We start from the raw sequence: 24087 nt of genomic DNA, 5'->3' as shown, positions 1-24087 counted from the left end.
AGAAGCTTGTAATCTGTATTTTAATCAAGGATCAAACAACAGTTGTAAAAAGTTTTATTCCCTCTGTGTAAAATTAATGTACGTTCATTAATAAAAGTGGATGATTTTTTAGTGTTACAGTTGATGTGGAATGAAGAAAGGGTGAACGCACCACCAGCATTAACGTCTCCCACCTGTTTAAGGTTGCAGGAAAGATAACGTCATAAGAAACTATTTGTGGCACAGGGGGTGGCATCGGTAGAAATTAGTTCCTTACTGGTGTTAAACTCTCACAAATTCATATATTTCCCACCGTTTCTATGTTGTATCTCCTCTCTCATTTTGAAATTACTCAGACATTGTGATGGTTCAAATAAGAAGGATCAGACAGAGTACTGTTGAGAGCTTCCCTGACGGCTCCGTGCTGTTGCTGCCTCAGCGTCTGTCTAGGCAGCAGGCAGCCTGCAGGTCCTTGAACTCACACCAGCCAGTCCTGTGAGCACCTCCACTAGATGACCCCCTTCCTTGAGACTAGCAGTCTTGCCAAACCCCAGGGTTTACTTCACAGGCCTCCCTTCGATGACACTCTCAGAGCTCACCAGAATCCTGCTCCTGTGGTTTGAATGGACCGATCCACACTCAGCCTGGGGAGCCCACAGCCCTTCACCCAGGGCCCGTTAGAAAGGCCTGGACCTCAAGTACTGGAGCTTTCTCTGCCTGGTTCTAGCCTTGACCTTCCTCAGGGGCCCTCAAGGCTTCCCGTGAATTCTCTCAGGAACCTAGAGTCATAAACTCACCTGCCTCAATTGTCCATTGTTCTTCTGTTAGCTAAAACTTTTCAGGGGCTCATTTAAGCAAATATCAATTTAACAAAGTCACAAAAAGCATAATTAAAAGCCATGATGGGAAAGTTCTGAACCAAGATGTATAAAATCTTGCCCTGTATAATTCTTAGCACAAATTTCTTGTCTAGGCTTAAAGGAACTCTTTTCTCATGGCCTTGGCATACTTTGAATGCAATATATAAATATCTGAAGATATATACATCATATAATTTATATAACACACATTGAATACAATATATAAATATCTGAAGGTATACACGTTAGCAGTGAGAAAACCAAGAAGGAATATGTGAGTGTATGTGTATTTGTACACATTTAACTTAGAGAATTTAGAAAGGCTACATCAAAACGGGTCATTTTAGACTTGCAGATGATTGACTAAATACTGCAAAACTTGTCAATTTGTCAATTAATCTGTTTTGTCTATTTTTCATGGAATTCATTTCCTTAAATGTCAGGAGGTTACACTTTTTAAGGAACTTCCACACTGTGCTCCCCCTGTAACTGCCCCAGTTTACATTCCCTCCAGCCATGCAGGAGGTTCCCTGATCTCCAAGCCTCGTCAGCGTTTACAATATTAATAGTGGGCTCTTTGCTAACTGTTATTCTGACTGGCATGAGATGACGCATCATTGTAGCTTTGTTTTGCATTTCTTATTGTTTAGCGCTGGTGAGCATCTTTCATTTGCCTCTTGCCCATCTAAAAGAGCAAGTTGCCCTACCCAGGCTCAGCAGTTGTGGCACATAGGCTTAGCTGCCCCAATGCATGTGGAGTACTCCTGGACCAGGGATCAATCCCACATCCCCTGCACTGTCAGATGGATTCTCCACCGCTGGGCGACCCGTCTGTTTAGCTTTTTTCCTGTTGAGATGCATGTGTATTTTGTATTGGAATATAATTGCTTTACAATGTTGTGTTAGTTTCTGCTGTACGACATCATCAATCAGCCATAAGTATACATGAGTCTGCTCCCTCTTGAACCTCCCTCCCGTGATCTCCATTTCACCCCTCTGGTCAGCAAGAACACCAAGCTGAGCTCCCCGTGCTATCCAGCAGATTCCCACTAGCTACCTGTTTTAACCATCAGTTCAGTTCATTTCACTTGCTCAGTCATGTCCAAGTGTTTGTGACCCCATGGACTGCAGCACGCCAGGCCTCCCTGGCCATCACCAACTCGCAGAGTTTCCTCAAACTCATGTCCACTGAGTCGGTGATGCCATCCAACCATCTCATCCTCAGTCGTCCCCTTCTCCTCCCCACTTCAATCATTCCCAGCATCAGGGGCTTTTCAAATGAGTCAGCTTTTCACATGAGGTGGCCAAAGGACTGGAGTTTCAGCTTCAGCATCAGTCCTTCCAATGAACACCCAGGACTGATCTCCCTTAGGATGGACTGGCTGGATTTCCGTGCAGTCTAAGGGCCTCGCAAGAGTCTTCTCCAGCATTTCAGCCATGGTAGTGTATGTGTGTCAGGAAGGCTCTTCAGTTTGTCCCCCTCTTCTCCTCCCGTGACCACACATCTGTTCTCTATATTTGGACAAATATTGTCGTAACAGATATACATGGAATCTAAAAAAATGGTGTTGATGAACTTATTTACTGAGCAGGAATATAGGCACAACGGTGGTTCTTAAGCTTTTGAATGTTGAGGTTTCAAGGCATAAAATACACGGACAATCGTGGCATGCATTTTATGAAGTGAAAGAAGCCCATTCAAAAATGCTACAGAAAGTAGCAATTTTACAATACGACACTTTGGTGTAGGTAAATGTTCATATGTGCTCAGTAGTGTCTGAGTCTTTGTGAGCCCAGGGGCTGTAGCCCGCCAGGCTCCTCTGTCCATAGATTTCCCAGGAAAGGATACTAGAGTGGGTTTCCATTTCTTCCTCCAGGGGATCTTCCTGACCCAAGGATGGAACCTGCATCACCTGGATGTCCTGCATCGGCAGGTAGAAAGTTCTTCCCACTCAGTCACCTGGGAATCTAGTAGGAAATATAAAAGAGATTTAAAAGGTCTGTGGTTGCCATGGGTTTCAAAAGAAGGATTATGAATATCGTAAATCTAGAAAACTTTCAGGACCGTGAAATAATTTGTGTTAAACTGTTGTGATGGACACATGTTATTATACATTTATCCAGAGGTATGGAGTGCACATCCCGAAAAGAGAAACATAAGGGTAAACTAAAGAGTTTATTTACTGTCCTTGTAGCTTCATCAGTGGTAACAAATGCTCACTCTGGTGGGGAAAGGTAAGTAGGGAGATTGTCCACGTGTGCAAACAAGAGTCATATGGGTATGGGAAACGTTGTACCTTGTTCTCAACTCTGCTGTGAAACGAAATCTTCTACAAAGTTGGTACTGGTGCATGCACACTGAATATTTTTTAGAATAGATAATATTAGAAAGATGGACATGCTTCTATCTTTAATTTTTCCTTAGTCATTATACTTTAAAGATGTGAGAAAATATAGCTCTCTAAATGGCACAGACAACAAACTGTAGCAGTTGATTCATAAAACCTAGAAAAACACACACACAGCAAGTAGAACAAGGCTCTCACGTGTTAATTCATGTTAATGTAACTTAAACGACAACACCGATCATGATTTCCTTGGTTGGTCATCAGATAGCATTTAGGGCATCATTTCCAAAGGCATTTGTCTCTGCCCACACACACTTGTTAACCTAGCGTGTCCTGCTCAGTTCAGTTCAGTTTAGCTGCTCAGTTCAGTTCAGTTTAGCTGCTCAGTCCTGTCCTACTCTTTGTGACCCCATAGACTGCAGCTCGCCAGGCCTCCTGTTGCCTCTGGTTTATTTCCAAAGAAAGCTGTGTTGGAAACACCTCCAGGCTCCTGGTCTCTGAAGTTGGAGGTGCCACAGCTGCAGAGAGGTGGTCACAATGCAAATCATTTTGTGAAAACCTGTGTCCCCAGGCTTCAGAGAGGGGTGAAAACAACTAAGGACACGGGAGATCTTTGGGAAGAAGTCTGCAAGTAAAGCCTGGCAGGAACCCAAGACCCCCAGGTGATTCCCACCACTCACCTCTCCCCTCCCCTCCCCCAAGGGCGCAGGCACAGGTGAGGACCACCACACCCATCCTAGAAAGAGCCCCTCACCAGGGAATCAGGTTGACCTTTGCTTCTAGAAGTTCCCGCCCTAAATCCTCCCTTCCTGAGGTCTCAGATGTGCCAAATGTGAGGCTTCCCTCAGGGCTCCTGAATGCAGGTCTTCCTCTTGCATTTTTTCAAAACCCTTGTAGGGTGGGTCAAGTAGCCCAGAAGTAGGGCCCATTGTCTCTGGTGAATTGTTCTGAGGCCTGCTCTCTGTAATGCAAAAAGGAAGGAGAGGAACTAGCTGGGAAGATCTGCCAATAGAGTGGAGCAGCAGGATGTGATTAGCATATCAGGTTAGTCTTGATTACCCACTGCAGATCAGGAACAGAGAAAGTCAGCAAAGAGCTCCGAAAAGGGTGAGAGAAACAAGAAAACGGTTTCTTCTCTTTCACTGCAGCGGTTGCAGGTTAAGCGGCTGTATGGATGCCTTTGAAGGTATTTTCTCAACATGCAGATGTGAGTTTGAGAAGTCATATCCCCACAGAAGACGCAGAGCAGGAGGAAGAAGAGGAGGAAATGGCAGCTTCTCAGGTAATTGTCCTGTCCCGGCTGTGGGGCTGTGTCTGCTTTTCCTCCTGACATGCCAGGACTGAGAATCTGCAAACCTTTAGTTCTCTGCTTCTAAGTTTTCTGCCTGGAGTGCTTGTAATCACCTTCGCATTCACCCCCCCCTTTTTTTTTTTTAATTTTAAATAGTGAAAACCAGCTCTTCAGGTTTCGTCTCTCTCATATTCTAGAGCCTTTTCTCCATTGTGTGTATCCTGGCTTTCTATAGAGCATGATGAATTCTCAACATGAAATAGTGACTTTCAATGTTGAATACATTCCCTTTGTGAGACATCAATACGGGGAGGCACTGGTATCTGAGATTCCCATTGGGATGTGGTTCGGTGTTAGGATCTTAGGGAAGTCGGGGAAATGCCGTGATGAATTTACATGTGGATGCAATTCAGCTCTCTGGAACAGGAGTAAGAAAGTGCCCTTGTTAATAGAATGAACTCAGCATTCCAGAATTTTTCAGAAGTTAAAGTAGCAGAGACAATCCTCTATACCGATAAGGAAAATATACTAATTAAGTGGAGTATAAGCTACAGATCATGGGACGTATACAGGAGGTGGAACTTGCAGAAAGCTGACATTTTCATGGTAGATTGAGATCATGCTTTTCCTAATATTGCCAAGAAGCCTGGCAGTGATATGCATTTTTACATGTACTCTTACCCCGTGACCTCTGATGTTCACTGGTTCAGGTGCTTCTTTTTTTGTCTTGAACAAGGGTCTTGGAAAGAAAAATGATGGATATGCCTATCACAGTTAATGAGGAAATGCCATATCTTCTTAGTTACTCTGCTTTGAGAAATAAACACTGTCAGCTAAAACAGATGCACACTTTGAGAGATGTGCATTAAGTTTTATTTGGGGCAAAATGAGGACAGCAGCCCAGGAGAGAGCATCTCAGAGAACTCTGAGAAACTGCTCCAAAGAGCCAGTGGGGGAAGGTCAGTATGTGACTTTAGTGAAGGGGGAGTTCAGTGCAATCAAGCACTTACTTTACAAAAGTTTTCCGGCCAGTCGTGAGGAACTTAATCGTCATTTAGTGGTTTAGTGCTTTTCTAGATATGAAGAGATGCAAGGATTGGGATCATGAAAGCAGTTCCTGAAAATATCTGACTCTCCAAAGCCCTGTTCCACCAGATTCCCTGGAGCAGAGTGCCTCAATCCACCCTAAACTACGACTAGGGGACTGAAGTCAGTTGCAGCACCATAGGGTTCATTCTTCCCAGAGGCAGATGGCAAACGCCCTTGTTGTTGCTCAGTTCAGTTCAGTCACTCAGCTGTCTCTGACTTTTTGCAACCGCTTGAATCACAGCCTGCCAGGCCTCCCTATCCATCAACAACTCCCGGAGTTCACTTAGACTCACGTCCATCGAGTCAGTGATGCCATCCAGCCATCTCATCCTCTGTCGTCCACTTCTCCTCCTGCCCCCAATCCCTCCCAGCATCAGAGTCTTTTCCAATAAGTCAACTCTTCACATGAGGTGGCCAGAGCACTGGAGTTTCAGCTTTAGCATCATTCCTTCCAAAGAAATCCCAGGGCTGATCTCCTTCAGAATGGACTGGTTGGATCTCCTTGAAGTCTAAGGGACTCTCAAGAGTCTACTCCAACACCGCAGTTCAAAAGCATCAATTCTTCAGCACTCAGCCTTCTTCACAGTCCAACTCTCACATCCATACACGACCACAGGAAAATCCATAGCCTTGACTAGACGAACCTCAGTCAGAAAAGTAATGTCTCTGCTTTTAAATATGCTATCTAGGTTGGTCATAACGTTTCTTCCAAGGAGTAAGAGTCTTTTAATTTCATGGCTGCAGTCACCATCTGCAGTGATTTTAGAGCCCCAAAGAATACAGTCTGAGACTATTTCCACTGTTTCCCCATCTATTTCTCATGAAGTGATGGGACTGGATGCCATGATCTTTGTTTTCTGAATGTTGAGCTTTAAGCCAACATTTTCGCTCTCCTCTTTCACTTTCATCAAGAGGCTTTTTAGTTCCTCTTCACTTTCTGCCATAAGGGTGGTGTCATCTGCATATCTGACGTTATTGATATTTCTCCTGGCAATCTTGACTCCAGCTTGTGTTTCTTCAGTCCAGCGTTTCTCATGATGTTCTCTGCATAGAGGTTAAATAAGCAGGGTGACATATACAGTCTTGACGCACTCCTTTTCCTATTTGGGACCAGTCTGATGTTCCAAGTCCAGTTCTAAGTGTTGCTTCCTGACGTGCATACCGATTTCCTTAAGAGGCAGGTCAGGTGGTCTGGTATTCCCATCTCTTTCAGAATTTTCCACAGTTTATTGTGATCCACACAGTCAAAGGCTTTGGCATAGTCAATAAAGCAGAAATAGATGTTTTTTCTGGAACTCTCTAGCTTTTTCCATGATCCATCGGATGTTGACAATTTGATCTCTGGTTCCTTTGCCTTTTCCAAAACCAGCTTGAACATCAGGAAGTTCACGGTTCGCGTATTGCTGAAGCCTGGCTTGGAGAATTTTGAGCATTACTTTACTAGCATGTGAGATGAGTGCAATTGTGCGGTAGTTTGACCATTCTTTGGCATTGCCTTTCTTTGGGATATGAATGAAAACGGACCTTTTCCAGTCCTGTGGCCAAATTTGCTGGCATATTGAGTGCAGCACTTTCACAGCATCATCTTTCATTTGGAACAGCTCAACTGGAATTCCATCACCTCCACTAGTTTTGTTCATAGTGATGCTTTCTAAGGCCCACTTGTCTTCACATTCCAGGATGTCTGGCTCTAGATGAGTGATCACACAATCTTGATTATCCAGGTCGTGAAGATCTTTTTGTACAGTTCTTCTGTGGATTCTTGCCACCTCTTCTTAATATTTTCTGCTTCTGTAGGTTCATACCATTTCTGTCCTTTATCAAGCCCATGTTTGCATGAAATGTTCCCTTGGTATCTCTGATTTTCTTGAAGAGATCTCTCGTCTTTCCCATTCTGTTGTTTTCCTCTATTTCTTTGCAATGATCTCTGAAGGAGGCTTTCTTAATCTCTTCTTGCTATTCTTTGGAACTCTGCATTCAGATGCTTATATCTTTCCTTTTCTCCTTTGCTTTTCTCTTCCCTTCTTTCACAGCTATTTGTAAGGCTCCTGAGACAGCCATTTCGATTTTTTGCATTCCTTTTCCATGGGGATGGTCTTGATCCTTGTCTCTTGTACAATATCATGAACCTCATTCCATAGATCATCAGGCACTCTATCAGAACTAGGCCCTTAAGTCTATTTCTCACTTCCACTGTAAAATCATAAGGGATTTGATTTAGGTCATACCTGAATGGTCTAGTCATTTTCCCTGCTTTCTTCAATTTCAGTCTGAATTTGGTAATAAGGAGTTCATGATCTGAGCCACAGTCAGCTCCTGGTCTCATTTTTATTGACTGTATAGAGCTTCTCCATCTTTGGCTGCAAAGAATATAATCAATCTGATTTTGGTGTTGACCTTCTGGTGATGTCCATGTGTAGAGTCTTCTCTTGTGTTGCTGGAAGAGGGTGTTTGCTATGACCAGTGCATTTTCTTGGCAAAACTCTATTAGTCTTTGCCCTGCTTCATTCAGCATTGCAAGGCCAAATTTGCCTGTTACTGCAGGTGTTTCTTGACTTCCTACTTTTGCATTCCAGTCCCCTATAATGAAGAGGACATCTTTTTTGGGTGTTAGTTCTAAAAGGTCTTGTTCAGTCGCTGGCAATGCTTTCGGAAAGTGCCGATTTGTAGTTGACAACACTCCTGTGTGTTTGCTAGAGATGCTGGGATTTGGGAGTGGGGATTTTCATCACTCAAGCCCAGGTCTGATCATTTCCAGTACACTCCACTCTCACATCACAGATAGATAGAGTCTCATCACATTTCGGTATTTTCCAAAATGTTTACAAGAATCATATTACTGCTTATCTATGTTCAGCTGTGCTAATTTTTAAAATATAGTTCCATGCAAATGGTAGTTTTTTGAGGTAATTAAAAAATTCAGAACCAAAGCTGTCTATTTTTTTAATCACTGTGTATGTCTGCAGCCTAGTCTATTTTAAAAAATTAAAATTGTCACATGAGTGTATGTACCTCGGTACTTTGTCTCGTCACAACAAAGATTTGGAGTGACAGACATTAAAGCCCTTGGCGCATCACAGCTCTTGGGTCTTGGACAAACCGTGTTTTAGCTTAGGCAAATCAGTGTTAGAGCTCTATTTTATTTAGAAGATAGCAGGAGAATCCATCCTTGAAGCGTGAGGGCATGCTAACCTAAGGACTTGAGAGAAGAGATTGGAGGAGTGCGGGAGGGAGGGAGAAAGAGAGGAAGAGCGCACGAACGCAGGAGAGAAAGAGAGAGAGAAAGCACTTTGGCTCCTGCTTTTATATGTTTTTCCCTCTACCTGGGCCTGCCCTATGCAAATTGGGTTTAGCCCGGAGTGCTGTTTTTTCAGGAGAAGGCAGTGGCATCCCACTCCTGGTCCTTGGACCCTCCTTGACCTTCCTTGACTTTTAGCCACCGCCATTTTGGACTCCTTTTCCCTATTCTACCTACCTAACAATGTCATCCTCAAATATTTATGTACATTTTCAGTCAGTTAAAAATTATCCTGATTTTATTGACATGAGAATTTGTCTCTTAATAAGTACACAGTCCCATTTTAGTGTATGTCTGTATGCATGAACATGTTAACATCATTTGATTGATTTTTTGTTTTTGTTTTTTGAAGATTCCGTGAAGCAGGGAATAGCTACCCACTCCAGTATTCCTGCCTTGAGATCCCATGGGCAGAGAAGCGTGGCAAGCTACAGTCCCTGGGGTTGGTAAGAGTAGGACAGGACTGAGTGACTAACACTTTTCTTGTTTTTAGCATTATTTACAAATACAGAAATTTCTATAAACTTTCATGAGAGTTAGCTCTGTGCATTTGTCTGTGTTTGATTAAAGTCTAGAGTCAGAAACTGAAGTAAAAGTTGCTGCTGCTGCTAAGTCGCTCCAGTCGTGTCCGACTCTGTGCGACCCCATAGACGGCAACCCACCAGGCTCCCCCGTCCCTTAAGTTGTCATTTAAAGAATGTTCGTTAAAACATTTGCCAAAAGATGATACAGCAACATTATTGATTTTAAATTATTCCTGTTATACATTCAAGTCTCTGAAAACTGTCAGAAAGTAGTCTATACCAGATTGTTAAAATGATTCTTGCTGCCGAGATTACTATCCTATCAGACCTGTAAAATCTGTAAAGCACTTAAAGTTCAAAGTTAAATGTGAATTCTTTCCTTACTATTCTACCTCGTTGCTGTTCACACATTGTCACTCATGGAGCAGAATTTTCCACGTTACTCGTTCAAATAAGCTTGTGAAAAATGTGGCACACTGAGCCCACTCCAGAACATTTGGATCAGGAAGTGCTTTGTAAAAATATTTCCTGTTTCTTTTGATAGACAGTTCATCCTCTGTCAACTGAGTACAACACTCAGAAATAACTATGCCAATGTTGATCTGATCATATGATTTCTCTTTCAAATCAGAATAATTTCTGTAGTGGTTCATGGATCGTATCTCATCCTCTCTTCTTGGGGTTAAAAATGTGGTAGAAAATATTACTGTGTAAAAATTATATTCTTGTGTAACACCAGACATTCTCCTAAATCAAAACCATTTCTCTTGCTGGTTTCCTCTTGGGTCACACTAGGAAGTCTTCCCATGGCCACATGGCACCTTTACTTTGCATTTCAGGGACGGCTGACATTCCAGGATGTGGCCATAGACTTCACTGAAGAGGAGTGGGAATGCCTGGACCTCAGTCAGCGAGAATTGTACAGGGACGTGATGTTAGAGAACTACAGGAACCTGGCCTCCTTGGGTGAGGATAACTGCCTTCCAGAATCCCTTCTCTACCCACTGGGTTTTGGTTCCTGCATTTCTAGAATGTCTCCTAGAATCTTCTGCTCCTTATAATAGTTTCAGATCCCTGCTTTCTATGGGAAAATGGATATTTATGAGTTGAGAAAGAAGACTTCATGATGATTCATTATGATTCTCACTTTTCCTTGATGGAATCTGCCTCCTTCTTCTAGGTTAGTGCTAATTCTGTAGGTTCTGTGGTATAAAAGGGTGCCACTCTCCTTTATAAATCAGATTTCTCCCACTTACTGACTTTGGCCTTAGTAGTGCTTGACTAGAATCTCAAGATCTTTTCTTTATGTATTTGTTAGTTAGAAAAGTGCTTCGATAAAGTATTTGGGGATATAATTTTGTAGGCTATATTAACATTCAACCATACCTTCTCTAGACTGTTAATAATGTAATAATGTAAAGAGCAAGGTAACAGTCATGTCTGACTCTTTGCGAGCCTATGGAATAGTCCATGGAATTCTCCAGGGCATAATAGTGGAGTGGGTAGCCATTCCCTTTCCAGAGGATCTTCCTCACCCAGGCATCAAACACAGGTCTCCCACAGTGCAGGTGGCTTCTTTACCAGCTGAGCTACCAGGGAATGTTAATACAGCTTAGGAAATTATGTCCCCAAATACTTTAGTTCTAGGCTGTATTAACATTCTACCATGCCTTCTCTGGGCTTCCCAGGTGGCACTAGTGGTAAAGAACCTGCCTGCCAATTCAGGAGACATAAAAGAAATAGGTTTGATCCCTGGGTTGGGAAGAACTCCTGGAGGAGGACATGGCAACCCACTCAGTACTTTTGCCTGGACACTCCCATGGACAGAGGACCCTGGCAGGCTACAGTCTATAGGGTGGCAAAGAGTCAGACGTGACTGGCGCGACTTAGCACATGTGCCTTTTCTTCTCACTTGAATACATATTAGATTGGAAACTGATGAATCTCTTGTAAAACGAATATTCCTTTTCCTGATATCAGGTCTTGTGGTCTCTAAGCCAGACCTGGTCACCTTTCTGGAGCAAATGAAGAATCCCTGGGATGTAAGGAGACTGGAGACACCAGCCGTATACACAGGTAGGGGTCAATGGATGGAGCCGACCAACCACGACAGGTCCAGGGATTAGTGAGGAATTCATCTTTGTCATGTGGTTTGGGAAGATCTGCTTCAGTGGAAATGGTTTTAGAGAAGTCTGGGTTTCTTTCTGTTGCTGTCATAGGCGGATATCACCTGCCCCATTCTGTCCCTTTAAATCATTCCTGAATTCATCTCCAGTGATTACTTTGCTCAATCACAGTGAGAACTGAAACCCTTCTCTTGGCCTGTGACAACCTGCATGAATTGATTACTATTCCATTTCGTGGGGGGCAGGGGGCCCCTCGGAAAACTGAACATTTCTGAAAAACTCTAAGACGCTCCTATTAAAGCTTCTACCTCTAGATGACAGTGTGTGAGCGGAATTGAGGACATACTGCCAAAGTTCTAGGAATACTGGGGACAGAGTTTGTTTGTTTGTTTGTTTGTTTCTGACATAATTTCTAAAACACTGGAAGCTACAAATATGATCTTATAAATTTTAAATTCAAGTAATTTCTTCACTGTATAAACCAAAACCTCCCTAAAGAGAAAGAATGCCAATCTCAGGATTAAATCAAGGTTTCTGTTTTCTTCATATGAACTCATATGAAATGTTAAATGTATCTGCCCCAATTCCTCAATGCTAAATGGCTTAACTGAACTGAACTGAACTGAAAAGACTTAAATATATTCAATTAACTCAAAAATTTTTCAAATAAATTGGCATAAGAGCTTAAAACGTTTTCTACCATATTTTTAATGGTTTCAAACTATTATAATGTTTAGATAATAGAATCTTTTTAAAACGTTCTTATTGGAGTATAACTAATTTACAATGTTGTACTGCAAAAAGAATTCATTTTACATATAGATATCTACGCTTTTTAAGATTTCCTTCCCAATTCCATCTCCACAGAGCATTGATAGTGTTCACACCGTACTTTGAAAGTCTCATTTCTGAATTTCTCAAGAATTGCTTCTTTATTAATGAATCTTGTTATCAACTTCCACAGACTTTGTCCTACGTGTCCTCGCTCTCTGATTAGACCTATGTCAGTATCATTTATGATTTTTATATTGAAACATCATATAGAACGTGCTAAAATAAAAAGTGGATAAAAGAATTAGAGGCATCTAGTGGCATCAGCATTTAAGATGACTGAAGTGGAAGAGTAATCATTAGACTGCCTGTCTCTTCTTCATTTAGTGGTTCTTGTAGCTTTTTGTCTTGCTCCTTCCTCTACACCATACTTCTTTGTCGTCCCATTTTGTCAAATTTTCTGGGTTTGTGGTCTGTTCTGCAGGCTGCAGGATCCTAGCTCCTCTTGCTCTGTTGTCTTCCCCCTAGGGGGTGAGGTTGGTCCACAGGCTTGTACCCTTATCCCCTTGATCTGGGCTTTGATTGCTGTTATTGTGACCCGTGCCTCCCCAAAATATTGAGGGGAGCTTCCCCTTGGCTCTGTGGTTTTCACTGGTCTCTCGGGGTGGGGTCTGCTTCTTGGTTTTTGGAGAAGAGCCCCAGATGTGTTTCTTCCCTCTGATTCTGATCTGTAGTCAAGGCAGGTAGGATTGGAGAACACCTACTGGGAGAGAAGCCACTAAGGATTGCTCCTCTGGGATTGTTCACCTTGGGGTGTGCTCATGCACTGTGTGAGTCTCATGTGACCGCATGTTGGCACTGCATTGGCCCTCCTTCAACCATGGGCATGCTGGCACTTTGCTCTGGTGCCAGCAGCTTTCACTTTTAGGGATTTACATAAACTGTTTGTGAAGGCAGAGAGATGTGCCTCCTCAGATGTTGTTTTCACTGGAACACCAGCAGAGATCCAGTGAACTCAGGTCCCAGAATTGCATTCATGGAGCTGGACATGCTGTGGTGCTCTGGGGGCAGCTCAGACTCTAGCCTGGCCATTCCCCCTAGTATACATCCCCACAAAGTCTACAGCTGCTAAAGCTACACCTCCCATGTCTGTGGGAGCCCTGGTTATCCATTCAGATGCTCTGTAGGGGCTGAGTTGACAAAGCCAGTTGCAGGTATAAAAGCATGGTTTGTGTAACTGTGAGGAGAGACTTCAGTTTTCCTTCCTTAACCCTGGGGATCAGCTGAGCTTTCAGCTCCTTCTCTGTGTGTGGGCCACCCACAGGTGTCTGCTCCAGAAGCTGCCCCAAAGCACAGGAGTCTTCTGATTGTGGAGGAGGTGCATGGGGGGAGGCTGTGGCTGGAGCTCAATAGAGCCCACCTGGGTGGTGGCCCTTCCTAGTGCTGGGAGAGGAGGGGCCAGCACAGGGGGAGAGGGGCTGCAATGGTGGGTCTTCCCTTTGGGCATCAGTCAACAAAGGCGCTCTGCTCTCTGGTGGTCAGGCTTCCTCCATAAGCATTCTAGTTATAGAGCTCCTCCCTCACCCCCGGCCCCTCAGGATGTCTCCACACAGCCCACAGCAGTCCTCTGCCTGGCTATGCTCTCCAGACCCCACATTTCAGCACCCAGCCTTTGTCTGCAGCAACAGATACCCTTTCAGGCTGGGTGGGCAGGGCTGGCATCAGTACCCTGTGTACAGGTCTCACTCTGTCCTGCTTCCACAGACTGTTGCCGTGTTCTCTTCCCACAGAGAATGAGGCTCCCCTTCTGTCCCAGCTGAGCTCACATCAGCCCCAATAGATAGGAATAGTAGATAAGAAAACTTTCATTTGATATCTTTCAGCTGTGTCCTCTCACAACACCCGTGGTTTGATGTCAAAGAATCCAAGATTAGAAAACTTAATCCAAAAAGCAAACCTAGGAATATATGAAAGAGCTTACCTTGGAAACGAACACTTAATGAAAGTCCGGGAATATATGGGGGTATGTGAAAGACCGAGAAGATGTTTATATGGACAGAAAGAAACCAAGACAGTTTCACACAATGGGGAAATTACTGCCATAAGAAATGAGCAATATGAGTCAAACTGTGGAAAACACCCATTTCAGTTATCAACAGCTGCAGAGAAGTGTATCTGTTCAACCAAAGGCTTAAAGCAGTTTTTGAAACATACACATTCTCTGAAGGGAAATGTGGAAAATCTGGAAAGTCATCCAGTCTCTACTGCAAATACTCATGCAAACCACTCTGAACACAGGCTTCAATTACACATACATTCAAGCACGTCTGAAAACCAGAAATTGAAAAACGATGGGGAAAACTCACAATATAGCCAGTTTGAGGGATCTGTGAACAAGGGGTCATTATTCTTCCACCAACAGACAGTTTCTCTCCATTCCAAAATGTGTAATGTTGATATTAATGGAAGAGAGTTAATCCCACCACCATTGTTGAATACACATCATGATATGGTTAATATGGAACAACTTCTCACGTGTAATAACACGAAACAGGCCTTAAGTAAGAGCTCTACCCCTAATAATTACAAGAATATTTATGATGGAGTGAGAAGCCATTCATGCAATGAAACTGGGTGTACAACTGAACAAGACTCTTACCCTATGAAACATCAGGGACCTCAATCTTCAGACAAAGATTCTAACAATAGTACATGGAGGAATATTTTTTACCAAACATCAAGTCCTCCACTAAATGAGAGTACACATACTGGAGAGAAGACTTACAATTGTGAATATGGTGATGTCTCTAATCAGTCTTCAAATCTCACTCAACAGCAGAGTATTCAGAATCCGCAGAAAAGTTACAAGTGTACGAAATGTGAGAAAGCCTTTACTAACTCATCCAGTCTAAGTAGACACAGGAAAATGCATTCAGGATGGAAACCTTCCAAATATACAGTGTGTGGCAACACCTCTAATCAGAATTCAGAGCTTAGTCAAGATCAGCAAATCCACACTGGCAAGAAACCTTATGAATGTAAAGAATGTGAAAAAGCATTTATGTGTTACTCAAACCTTAGTAGACATCAGCGCATTCACACTGGGGAGAGGCCTTATGAATGTACAGAGTGTGGCAAAGCCTTTAATCAGAAGTCATTTCTTACTGATCACCAGAGAATTCATACTGGAGAGAAACCTTATAAATGTAAAGAATGCGGAAAAGCCTTCAGTCGCTGCTCAACTCTTACTCAACACCAGCGATTTCATACTGGAGAGAAGCCTTATAAATGTATAGAATGCGGAAAAGCCTTTAGTCACTACTCAAAACTTACTCAACACCAGCGAATTCATACTGGAGAGAAGCCTTATAAATGCAAAGAATGTGGGAAAGCCTTTAGTCAGAACTCAACTCTTACTCAACACCAGCGAATTCATACTGGAGAGAAGCCTTATAAATGTAAAGAATGCAGAAAAGCCTTCCGTCACTACTCAACTCTTATTGAACACCAGAATATTCATACTGGGGAGAGGCCTTATAAATGTAAGTTTTGTGGCAAAGACTTTAGGATGCACTCACATCTTACTTGCCATCAGAGAATTCATACTGGAGAGAGGCCTTATAAATGTGAGGACTGTGGCAAAGCGTTTAGACACCACTCATGTCTTACTAAACATCAAGTAATCCATACTGGAGAGAAATCTTATAAATGTAAAGAGTGCGGAAAAACCTTCAGTTACGACTCATCTCTTACTCAACACCAGAGAATTCATACTGGAGAGAAGCCTTACAAATGTAAAGAATGTGGAAAAGCCTTCAGTTACCACTCATCTCTTACTCAACACCACCGAATTCATACTGGAGAGAAGCCTTATAAATGTATAGAATGCGGAAAAGCCTTCAATCAGTACTCAAATCTTACTCAACACCAGAAAATTCATACTGGGGAGAGGCCTTATAAATGTAAGGATTGTGGCAAAGACTTTAGCAGGCACTCAGGTCTAACTTACCATCAGAGAATTCATACTGGAGAGAAACCTTAGAAATGTAAAGAATGTGGAAAAGCCTTCAAAGCACTCATGTCTTACTCACCATCAGAGAATTCATACTGTAGAGAAACCTTAGAAATGTAAAGAATGTGGAAAAACCTTCATCAAGCACTCATGTCTTACTCACCATCAGAGAATTCATACTGTAGAGAAACCTTAGAAATGTAAAGAATGTGGAAAAACCTTCATCAAGCACTCATGTCTTACTCAACATCAGAGAATTCCTACTGGAGAAGTGGCAAAGGCTTTAATCTGAGCTCTCACCTTATTAGACAGAGAGCACGTACTGGAGAGAAACCCTACTAATAAGTGATGGAAGAAGTTTGTCCTAAACATACACTTCAGAAAATACAAGACCATTTATTTAAGGAAGATAAGGAATGACATAAAGAAAATGTAGAAAAGTATTTAATAAAAATTAAATCTAAATAAATATCAGAAATTGCACACTAGAAAAAGTGAAAGTCGCTCAGTTGCTTCCAACTCTTTGCAACTCCATGGACTGTGTCCATGGAATTTTCCAGGCCAGAATAGTGGAGTGGGAGGTGGATTTTTACCAACTGAGCTATCAGGGAAGCCCGCACATAGAAACCATTTCATCAATTCTGTTTTTTGAAGTTCCTCTTCAGGAGAAGTATTGTAGATAGTAATCCATAGTTAAAACAAATCGAAAATTGATATGTTAGTATGGATCACAAGATGAAAGTTGGTATTTAGAAATGTACAAATAGTAGCAATATATCTTTGTTTCTATTGACATGATTTGTGGTTGTTTGAAAACCAAAATCAATGTGATTCAACTCTCAAATTACTCCATGCTGCTATTCTTCATTTCTAGTGTGTAGGCTAAGTTATGTTTTTGGTGGTTAATATCTCAAAGGTGAGACAAGGCCTTCAATCCTAGGGAGAAATCATTTGTATTTATTCTGCATTAGAAGATTAAGGACCCAGGAATGTAACATGTATATCTAAATGGAGGTGTTAGTCATTCATGTCAAACATCCCTATAGGTCACCATGAGGTAAGTGTTCAGGGAGTAATTCCACATATTATAGTAAGATGTACATTTTCAATAGTTATGTCACTTGCTTTTTAAGTAAAATACAATGACAGTTCACTGAAATCTTGATGTATCTTTATAATATCAACAGAAGTCATGAATATTAGTTGACATGTTTCAAATAAAGACATCTCTGATCCCCTAGAAATGTATGGAAATCAGTCACAGAAAAGTCATGTAATTAGTGTATGTTTTATTTCATAAACAATTCACCTCCATTTTGTAACCATAGGAATCACAGTGCTCAGATCATTGTATCAGAGGAATGAATATCATAGTTTATGCTTGTAATCTGTATTTTATTCTGTTAAATAGTGGGTTGGAAAAGGTTTTATTCTGACTGTGTGATATAACATGTTAATAAAACTGGACGGTTTCTTGTGATGAAGTTGGTGTGTAATGAATTGTCAACCTACCGATTTAAGGTTGAAGGGAAAATACCTAACAATAAACTCTTTGTTAGCACAGAGGGATGATATCTGTAACAATTAGTTTCCATCCTGCCTTAAAGCCTCAAATAATTGAATAATTGGATATTTCCCATCATTTCTCCATTGTACTCCCCCCACCCCCAACTTCTCTGTAACTGCTGGGACATTGTGATGGTTCTAGGAAGGATCATAGAGAGTACTGTTGAGAGTTTACCTGAACTACTCCATGCTGTTGCTGCCTCAGCGTCTGTCTGGGGAGCAGGCAGCCTGCAGGTCCTTGAACTCACACCAGCCAGTCCTGTGAACACCTACACTAGATGACCACCCACCTTGAGACCAGCAGTCTTGCTGAACCCCAGGGTCTACTGCACAGGCCCTCCTTCAGTGACACCCTCAGAGCTCTAGATTCCTGCTCCTCTTGGATTGAATTTTTTTGTCGATTTTTGGTTAATGCTCTGACCTGGCTATTGTGAATAGTGCTGCCCTGAAAATAGAAATGTACATATTCTTTGGAATTAGGATTTTTTCCAGATCAAAGCAAGGAGTGGTATTGCTGGAAAACGGGATAACTCTCTATTTTGTGTTTCAAGGAGCCTCCAGATATTTTCCTTCGTGGCTGCACCCACCCATTTACAACCCTGCCCATGGTGTAGGAGGGTTCCCTGTTCCCCTCGCCCTCGGCAGCACTTAAGCTTCGAAGATCTTTCGAAGATGGCCGTTCTGAGCCGTGTGAGAAGATGGCTCATGGTAGTTTTAATTTGCATTTCTTTACTACTTACTGATGATGAGTATCTTTCCATGGGCTTTTTACCTTCTACGGGGGAGTACAGTTAACCTCTGGAAAGTGGCTTCTTGAAAGTCAGCCCTGTTTTGAATTCTCTTCATGGGATTTACCCTGGAAGATTTCTTTAGGGCTGGTGTCATTTTTTTTTATTTTTATTTTTTTTTACCTTCTTGTTAACATTTTTATTATAGTATTTCCTTTTAAATTCATTCAAAACAAACAAAAAAGGAAAACAAAGACAATGGTCCCAGAAGGAATGCACGATTCGTTTTAGTTATAGCACAGAGATTCTTCTCTCAGTGGGAACTGTGCTGTTGGTTTCAGCAATAAGTGAGGGGAAGGTCTTGCGCTTTTGAAGTTCTGAGGGGTGCAGGGCGTCCGCGTTAGTAGGGGTAGATGGGAAATGCTATCTGCAATGGTCCAAGGCTGGAACGGTCTTCCAGTCACTGTGGCGTCCACCTGCTGTCAGGGTTAGTTCCAGATTTTGAGGAAGCTGTCCCAGGACCCCGTCGCCACGGCCATCCCGTCATCAGTTACCCCCAGGCAGCTCACGCGGTTGTCTTGCCCGGCCAAGACCCCTGCCCCGTCGGCTTTGAGGGCGTCCCAGACGTTGCAGTTGAAGTCGTCGTACCCTGCGAGAAGGAGGCGCCCACTCTTGGAGGAGACGGAGGTGATCCCGCAGATGATGCTGTCGTGGGAGTAGGTCCTGAGCTCCTGGTCCGCACGGAGGTCGAACAGCCGGCAGGTGGCGTCGTCTGAGCCAGTGGCAAATGCGTTGCGGTTCGGGAAGAAACAGATGGCGTTGATATCGGGCTCGTGGCCGGTGAAGGTTTGCCTGCACACCCCTTCTCGCACGTCCCAGAGTTTGGCTGAAGCGTCACAAGCACCAGAGACAGTCTGGTGTCCGGAGCGAGTGAAAGGCTCATGACGTCCCCGGTGTGTCCGGTGAATGTGGTCATCTGCTGGCCAGTCTCGATGTCCCACAGGGCACAGGTGGTGTCTCCAGAGCCGGTAACGATCTGATCGTCATCCAGAAAACGGCAGCACGACAGGTAACCTGTGTCCAGCCAGCTCACGATTCACAGGACATTCCCTTCACGAGTTTTCAGATTGTAAATGGAGCAGATGTTATCCAGGCCTCCGCAGGCCACGGAGTTCCCAGAAGGGGCATAAGCGCACGTCATGACCCGCGAGGAGCGCAGAGGGATGGCATGGACCTTGTTTGTGGTGTAGCTGTCCCAGATAATAAGTTTACCATCCTGCGAGGCACTGACCAGAAGCCTGGAGTCGGTGCCGCAGTGCATGGCATAGATCTTGGCCAAGCGTCCCCTCAGCGTCCTCCTGGTGTGCGTCTGGATTCTTCCCGCAGGGTCAGTGTTTGTGATCTGAGAGAGAGTCGCGTCTGCACACGCCTTCCGAGCATCTCTAATTTGGTCTTTAAGCGGTTCGGCCTCCTGCCGTAACTGGTCAAGTTCACTCATCTTCTAATCTTAGTGCTCTTCAAAGCCACCTCAAAGAATCTGAGATCTTAATTCAGAAGTGCTGCTGGTCTGTTCTCCCAAACACGTAAAACTGTCTGCAACAGAGAAAAGGCTCGACGCCGTGTCCCGCCTGCCGCGCCCGCTCCCCGCCGCCTCAGCCGCCGCTCCGGGAGGTGGTCGTGCTCCGGCCGCTCCGCGGGCGCTGCGGGCAGGTGCGCCGGCGAAGCTCGGTCCCGTCAGTCCCACGGCGGCTGCTCCACTCCCGCGCCCGCTCCCGCTCCCGCTGCCGCCGCCGCCGCCTCCATCCGCCCCTCAGACGCCTCTAGCCATCGGGATGGGCGCGGCGGCCCCTCGGCTGGTGTCATTTAGAGCCGAGCCCAATAGCCCCGGTTTTCAAGTGCTTGTTACAGGGAATAACCACAAGGTGGCAGCATGTCTTCATGCCCGCTCTGGTTACCTGGGCAACCAGAGCCTTAGGGCAAATCTGGTTTCTGGGTTGTCAGTAAGAATGGATCCCTGGGATCTTCCCGACCCAGGGATTGAACCCGCTTCTCCTCCGTCTCCTGCATTGGCAGATGGGTTCTTTACCACTAGCGCCACCTGGGAAGCCCTAAGGCTTGTGTCTCCTTACTTCTTCCCCCTTCCCCTTCATCCCCCAGGCAGTCCCAATGATTGCAACACCACTCTGCAGAGGGACCTGTCCTCTCAGTGGAGTGACCCTAAGGAAGGAGGCTGGAGGTGGGAACCCCACCACCAGGCGACACGGGGCCCGGGGCACTTTGCAAAGCTCTTCCAGCCCAGAGACCCCACCATCCTTTGGGGGCACTAGGTTTAGTGCTGCTGCAGGAGGGTCCCACAGGATCTGGAGACCGGGCTGGGGGGCTGATTGGCTGGCATATCCTCCCCAGCGCCCTCAGCCCCAGGACAGCCCCGCCTGGGGACCTAGCCTGCTCAGGCCCCAGGGACGTGATGCCAGCTCAGGTCCCCAAGGCCCGAGGGGAACAGAGTCAGCAGCTCTTTTGTCTTTCTTTCTTGCCTGTTATGTTTATTTTGAATTTGAGTATATAGGTGATTTGCACTGTTGTGGGTTTTTTTTTTTAATGTCTAAAGCAACGTTATTCATTTATACATAGATGTATATATGCTCATTTGGGGTTCTTTTTCTCATATAGGTTATATACAGTCAAAGTAGGGTTCCCTGTGCTCTACAGTGGGTCCTTATGGATTATTTTATAACTAATAGTGTGTATATGTTATTCTCAACATATGTTTCTCCCTGCACCTGGCCTTTCCTTTTTGGTAACACGATTCTTTACTAAGTGTATGAAGCTGTTACTGTTTTGTAAAGAAGCTCATTTGTTTCCATGTTTGGATTCCGCCTAGAAGTGATAACAGGCGATACTTCGTCTCACTTAGTTCATCTAGTGTGATCGTCTCTGGCTCTTCCCTGTGACTGGAAGTGGCTTTCTTTCATCCTTTTATGTCTGGGTATATGTATATGTATCTGAGTTGACTCACTGAAAAGGGGATGACAGAGGATGAGATGGCTGGATGGCATCACTGGCCTGATGGACACGAGTCTGAGTGAACTCCGGGAGTTGGTGATGGACAGGGAGGCCTGGTATGCTGCGATTCATGGGGTCGCATAGAGTCGGACACAACTGAGCGACTGAACTGAACTGAGCTGACCTGACCCCGGCTGCTTTAACCAGTCACCTGTCCTTCTGCACTCAGGTTTCTTTCGTATCTTGGCGAGTGTATCCAGTGCTGCCATGATTGTCGGCGTGCAGTATCTTGAAAATTTCGTTTTCCCAGGATCCATGCCCAGGCATGGGATGGCTGGGTCACATGGTACTTTGTTGCTGAGTGTCTGAAAGCCCCTCTGTATTGTTCTCCAGAGTGGATGCACTGATTTACATTCCCATCTGGGGTAGGAGGGCTCCCTTCTCTCCACACACCCTTCAGCATTTATTGTTGTCGAATTTTTGAGATGGCCATGCTGACTGGTGTGAAGTGACATCTCATTGAACTTTTGATTTGCATTTCTCTAATGATTAGGGACGCTGAGCATCTTTTTGCATACTTTATGTCCACCTCGGTGCCTTCTATGGAGAAACGCCCATTTCGATCTTTGGCCCACTTTTCCATTGTTTTATTTTTTTTAATTGAGCTACCTGGACTATTTGCATGTTTTGGAGATGAATTCCTTGTATCTCCATTTGCAAACACTTTTTTCCCCACCCATTCTGAAGGTTGTCTTTTTCTTTCGTTTATAGTTTACCCTGCTGCTCAAATGCTCTTAAGGTTAATGAAGTCCCATTTGTTGATTTTATTGTATTATTCTAAGAATGAATCCAAAAAGAACTGGCTGCGATTTATATCAAGCCATGTTCTGTATATGTTCCTCAAGAGCTTTATAGTATCCACCCCTCCATTTAGATCTCTGCTTTGATGTATGTTTTTCTGCAGGGGGTTAAGCAGTGTAGTAATTTCATCGTCTTTTCACTAGTTTGCGGAACCTCCAGCCTGTTCCTCCATGCTGACGGTTAACAGCTTACCCTGCCAGCATCAGTGTAGGAGGGTTCCCGTTTTCCCACATCCTCTCCAGCATTTCTTGTTTGCAGACTTTTTACCAAGGGCCATTCTGATCGGAGTGAGGTGATACCTTCATTGTAGTTTTGATTTGAATTTCTGTAAGTTTTAGTGTGGAGAAGGCAATGGCAACCCACTCCAGTATTCTTGCCTGGAGAATCCCAGGGGCGGGGGAGCCTGGTGGGCTGCAGTCTATGGAGTCGCACAGAGTCGGACACGACTGAAGCAACTTAGCAGCAGCAGCAGGAAGTTTCAGTGATACCGAAATCTTTTCGTGTGATTATTTTGAAAGAGTGTGAGTAAAACTTACCTCCCAAGGTTGGCTTCTTGACCAATTGCCAGGTTTTGAATTCTTTTTCCAGGATCCACCTAAGGTCGTTCGTTGACGACAGGTTTTTTTTCCCCTTGCATCCCTGAAGGTCTGGGGATATTACGTTCCCATTTTCACAGGTTTTAAATTGTTGCTACCCAAAGTGGCCACAAGGTGGCAACATTTCTTCATGCCCCACTCTTTATTATTTTGGTAACTTAAATTTTTATTAGAGTAGACGTGATTTCCGATGTGGGGTTTGTTTGTTTGTTTGTTTGTTTGTTTTTTTGGTTTTCAGGAACTTCATTCAGTTATACATAGACATGTATCTATTAGACACGTGCCTTGTATTATATGGAGAAAAACTGTACTTTGGAAAAATACATGTTTTTAGAGGTTCTAAAATATGTTCCTGAGTTTGCTAATCAGACTGCGAATGCAACAAATAGTTCACAATTGCTTTCTTCTTGATTTTCACTAGGACTTAATTTTTTTTTTTTAGGGGTTAATTTTTTAAAGATTAAAAATCATGGACTCAAGATCTACTAAAGTGACAAGGAAAATGTTTCAGTGTGTATGGCAAGTGGGATATGTGTTCTCAGTGAGAGAAGATATAAAGACTGGAAATACTGTTGTAAGAAAGTAATGATTATTCTATTCTACAGTCAGTCATTTATAAATGGGGGAAAGTAGAACCAATTAATAAATCTTGGCCTTGAGAGGCCTTTTGGGGATTTAGTCTAAGACTCCTGAGGAATTACAGCAGAGTCAGTGTAGAAGAAGTCTATGTGGTCAGCACACCAAACTTATTTCTTAAAACAAATTAGTCTTGGCCAAGTTTAGTGAAAATAGAGGCAACTTTAGGAAAAAAAAAATACGTTTCACTAAATGTTAAATTCTGGTTTTGTTAATTGAGGTCTATGTTTACTAAGAAAGTCTTATGACATAGTTCCTTGCGTTTAGGTTATAATGCTGATGAGAGTGAACTGAATTAGTAAGGGACTCCCTAAGTGTATTTCTAAAACTTATCTCAGTAATCAGCCTTTGGATAAGGGTCAGGATCTCCATGGTCTGCAACCAGGAGACTAACCCCAG

At 43.6% G+C, this 24087-nt stretch overlaps 2 protein-coding genes and 1 pseudogene across 2 annotated transcripts; 2 read left to right on the top strand and 1 right to left on the bottom strand.

Moving 5' to 3' along the window:
* Nucleotides 1-4234: 4234 nt before the first annotated feature.
* On the top strand, nucleotides 4235-11515 carry LOC114117920 (KRAB domain-containing protein 5-like). The gene is made up of 3 exons (XM_042231399.2): nucleotides 4235-4469; nucleotides 10229-10355; nucleotides 11370-11515. Exons 1-3 carry the CDS (start codon nucleotides 4362-4364, stop codon nucleotides 11513-11515), a joined length of 381 nt encoding a protein of 126 aa, XP_042087333.2. The 5' UTR covers nucleotides 4235-4361.
* Nucleotides 11516-14444: 2929 nt separating this feature from the next.
* LOC114118028 (zinc finger protein 501-like) lies at nucleotides 14445-18098 on the top strand. The gene has a single exon (XM_042231031.2). The coding sequence runs from the start codon at nucleotides 14730-14732 to the stop codon at nucleotides 16326-16328; it is 1599 nt and encodes a 532-aa protein (XP_042086965.2). The 5' UTR covers nucleotides 14445-14729; the 3' UTR covers nucleotides 16329-18098.
* A 678-nt stretch (nucleotides 18099-18776) lies between these two features.
* LOC114118027 (guanine nucleotide-binding protein G(I)/G(S)/G(T) subunit beta-1-like) lies at nucleotides 18777-20258 on the bottom strand (annotated as a pseudogene).
* Nucleotides 20259-24087: the final 3829 nt, after the last annotated feature.

The sequence above is a fragment of the Ovis aries genome, chromosome 14 (assembly GCF_016772045.2).
Source record: "Ovis aries strain OAR_USU_Benz2616 breed Rambouillet chromosome 14, ARS-UI_Ramb_v3.0, whole genome shotgun sequence".
Taxonomy (NCBI): domain Eukaryota; kingdom Metazoa; phylum Chordata; class Mammalia; order Artiodactyla; family Bovidae; genus Ovis; species Ovis aries.
This window is presented reverse-complemented; position numbering and strand designations above follow the sequence as displayed.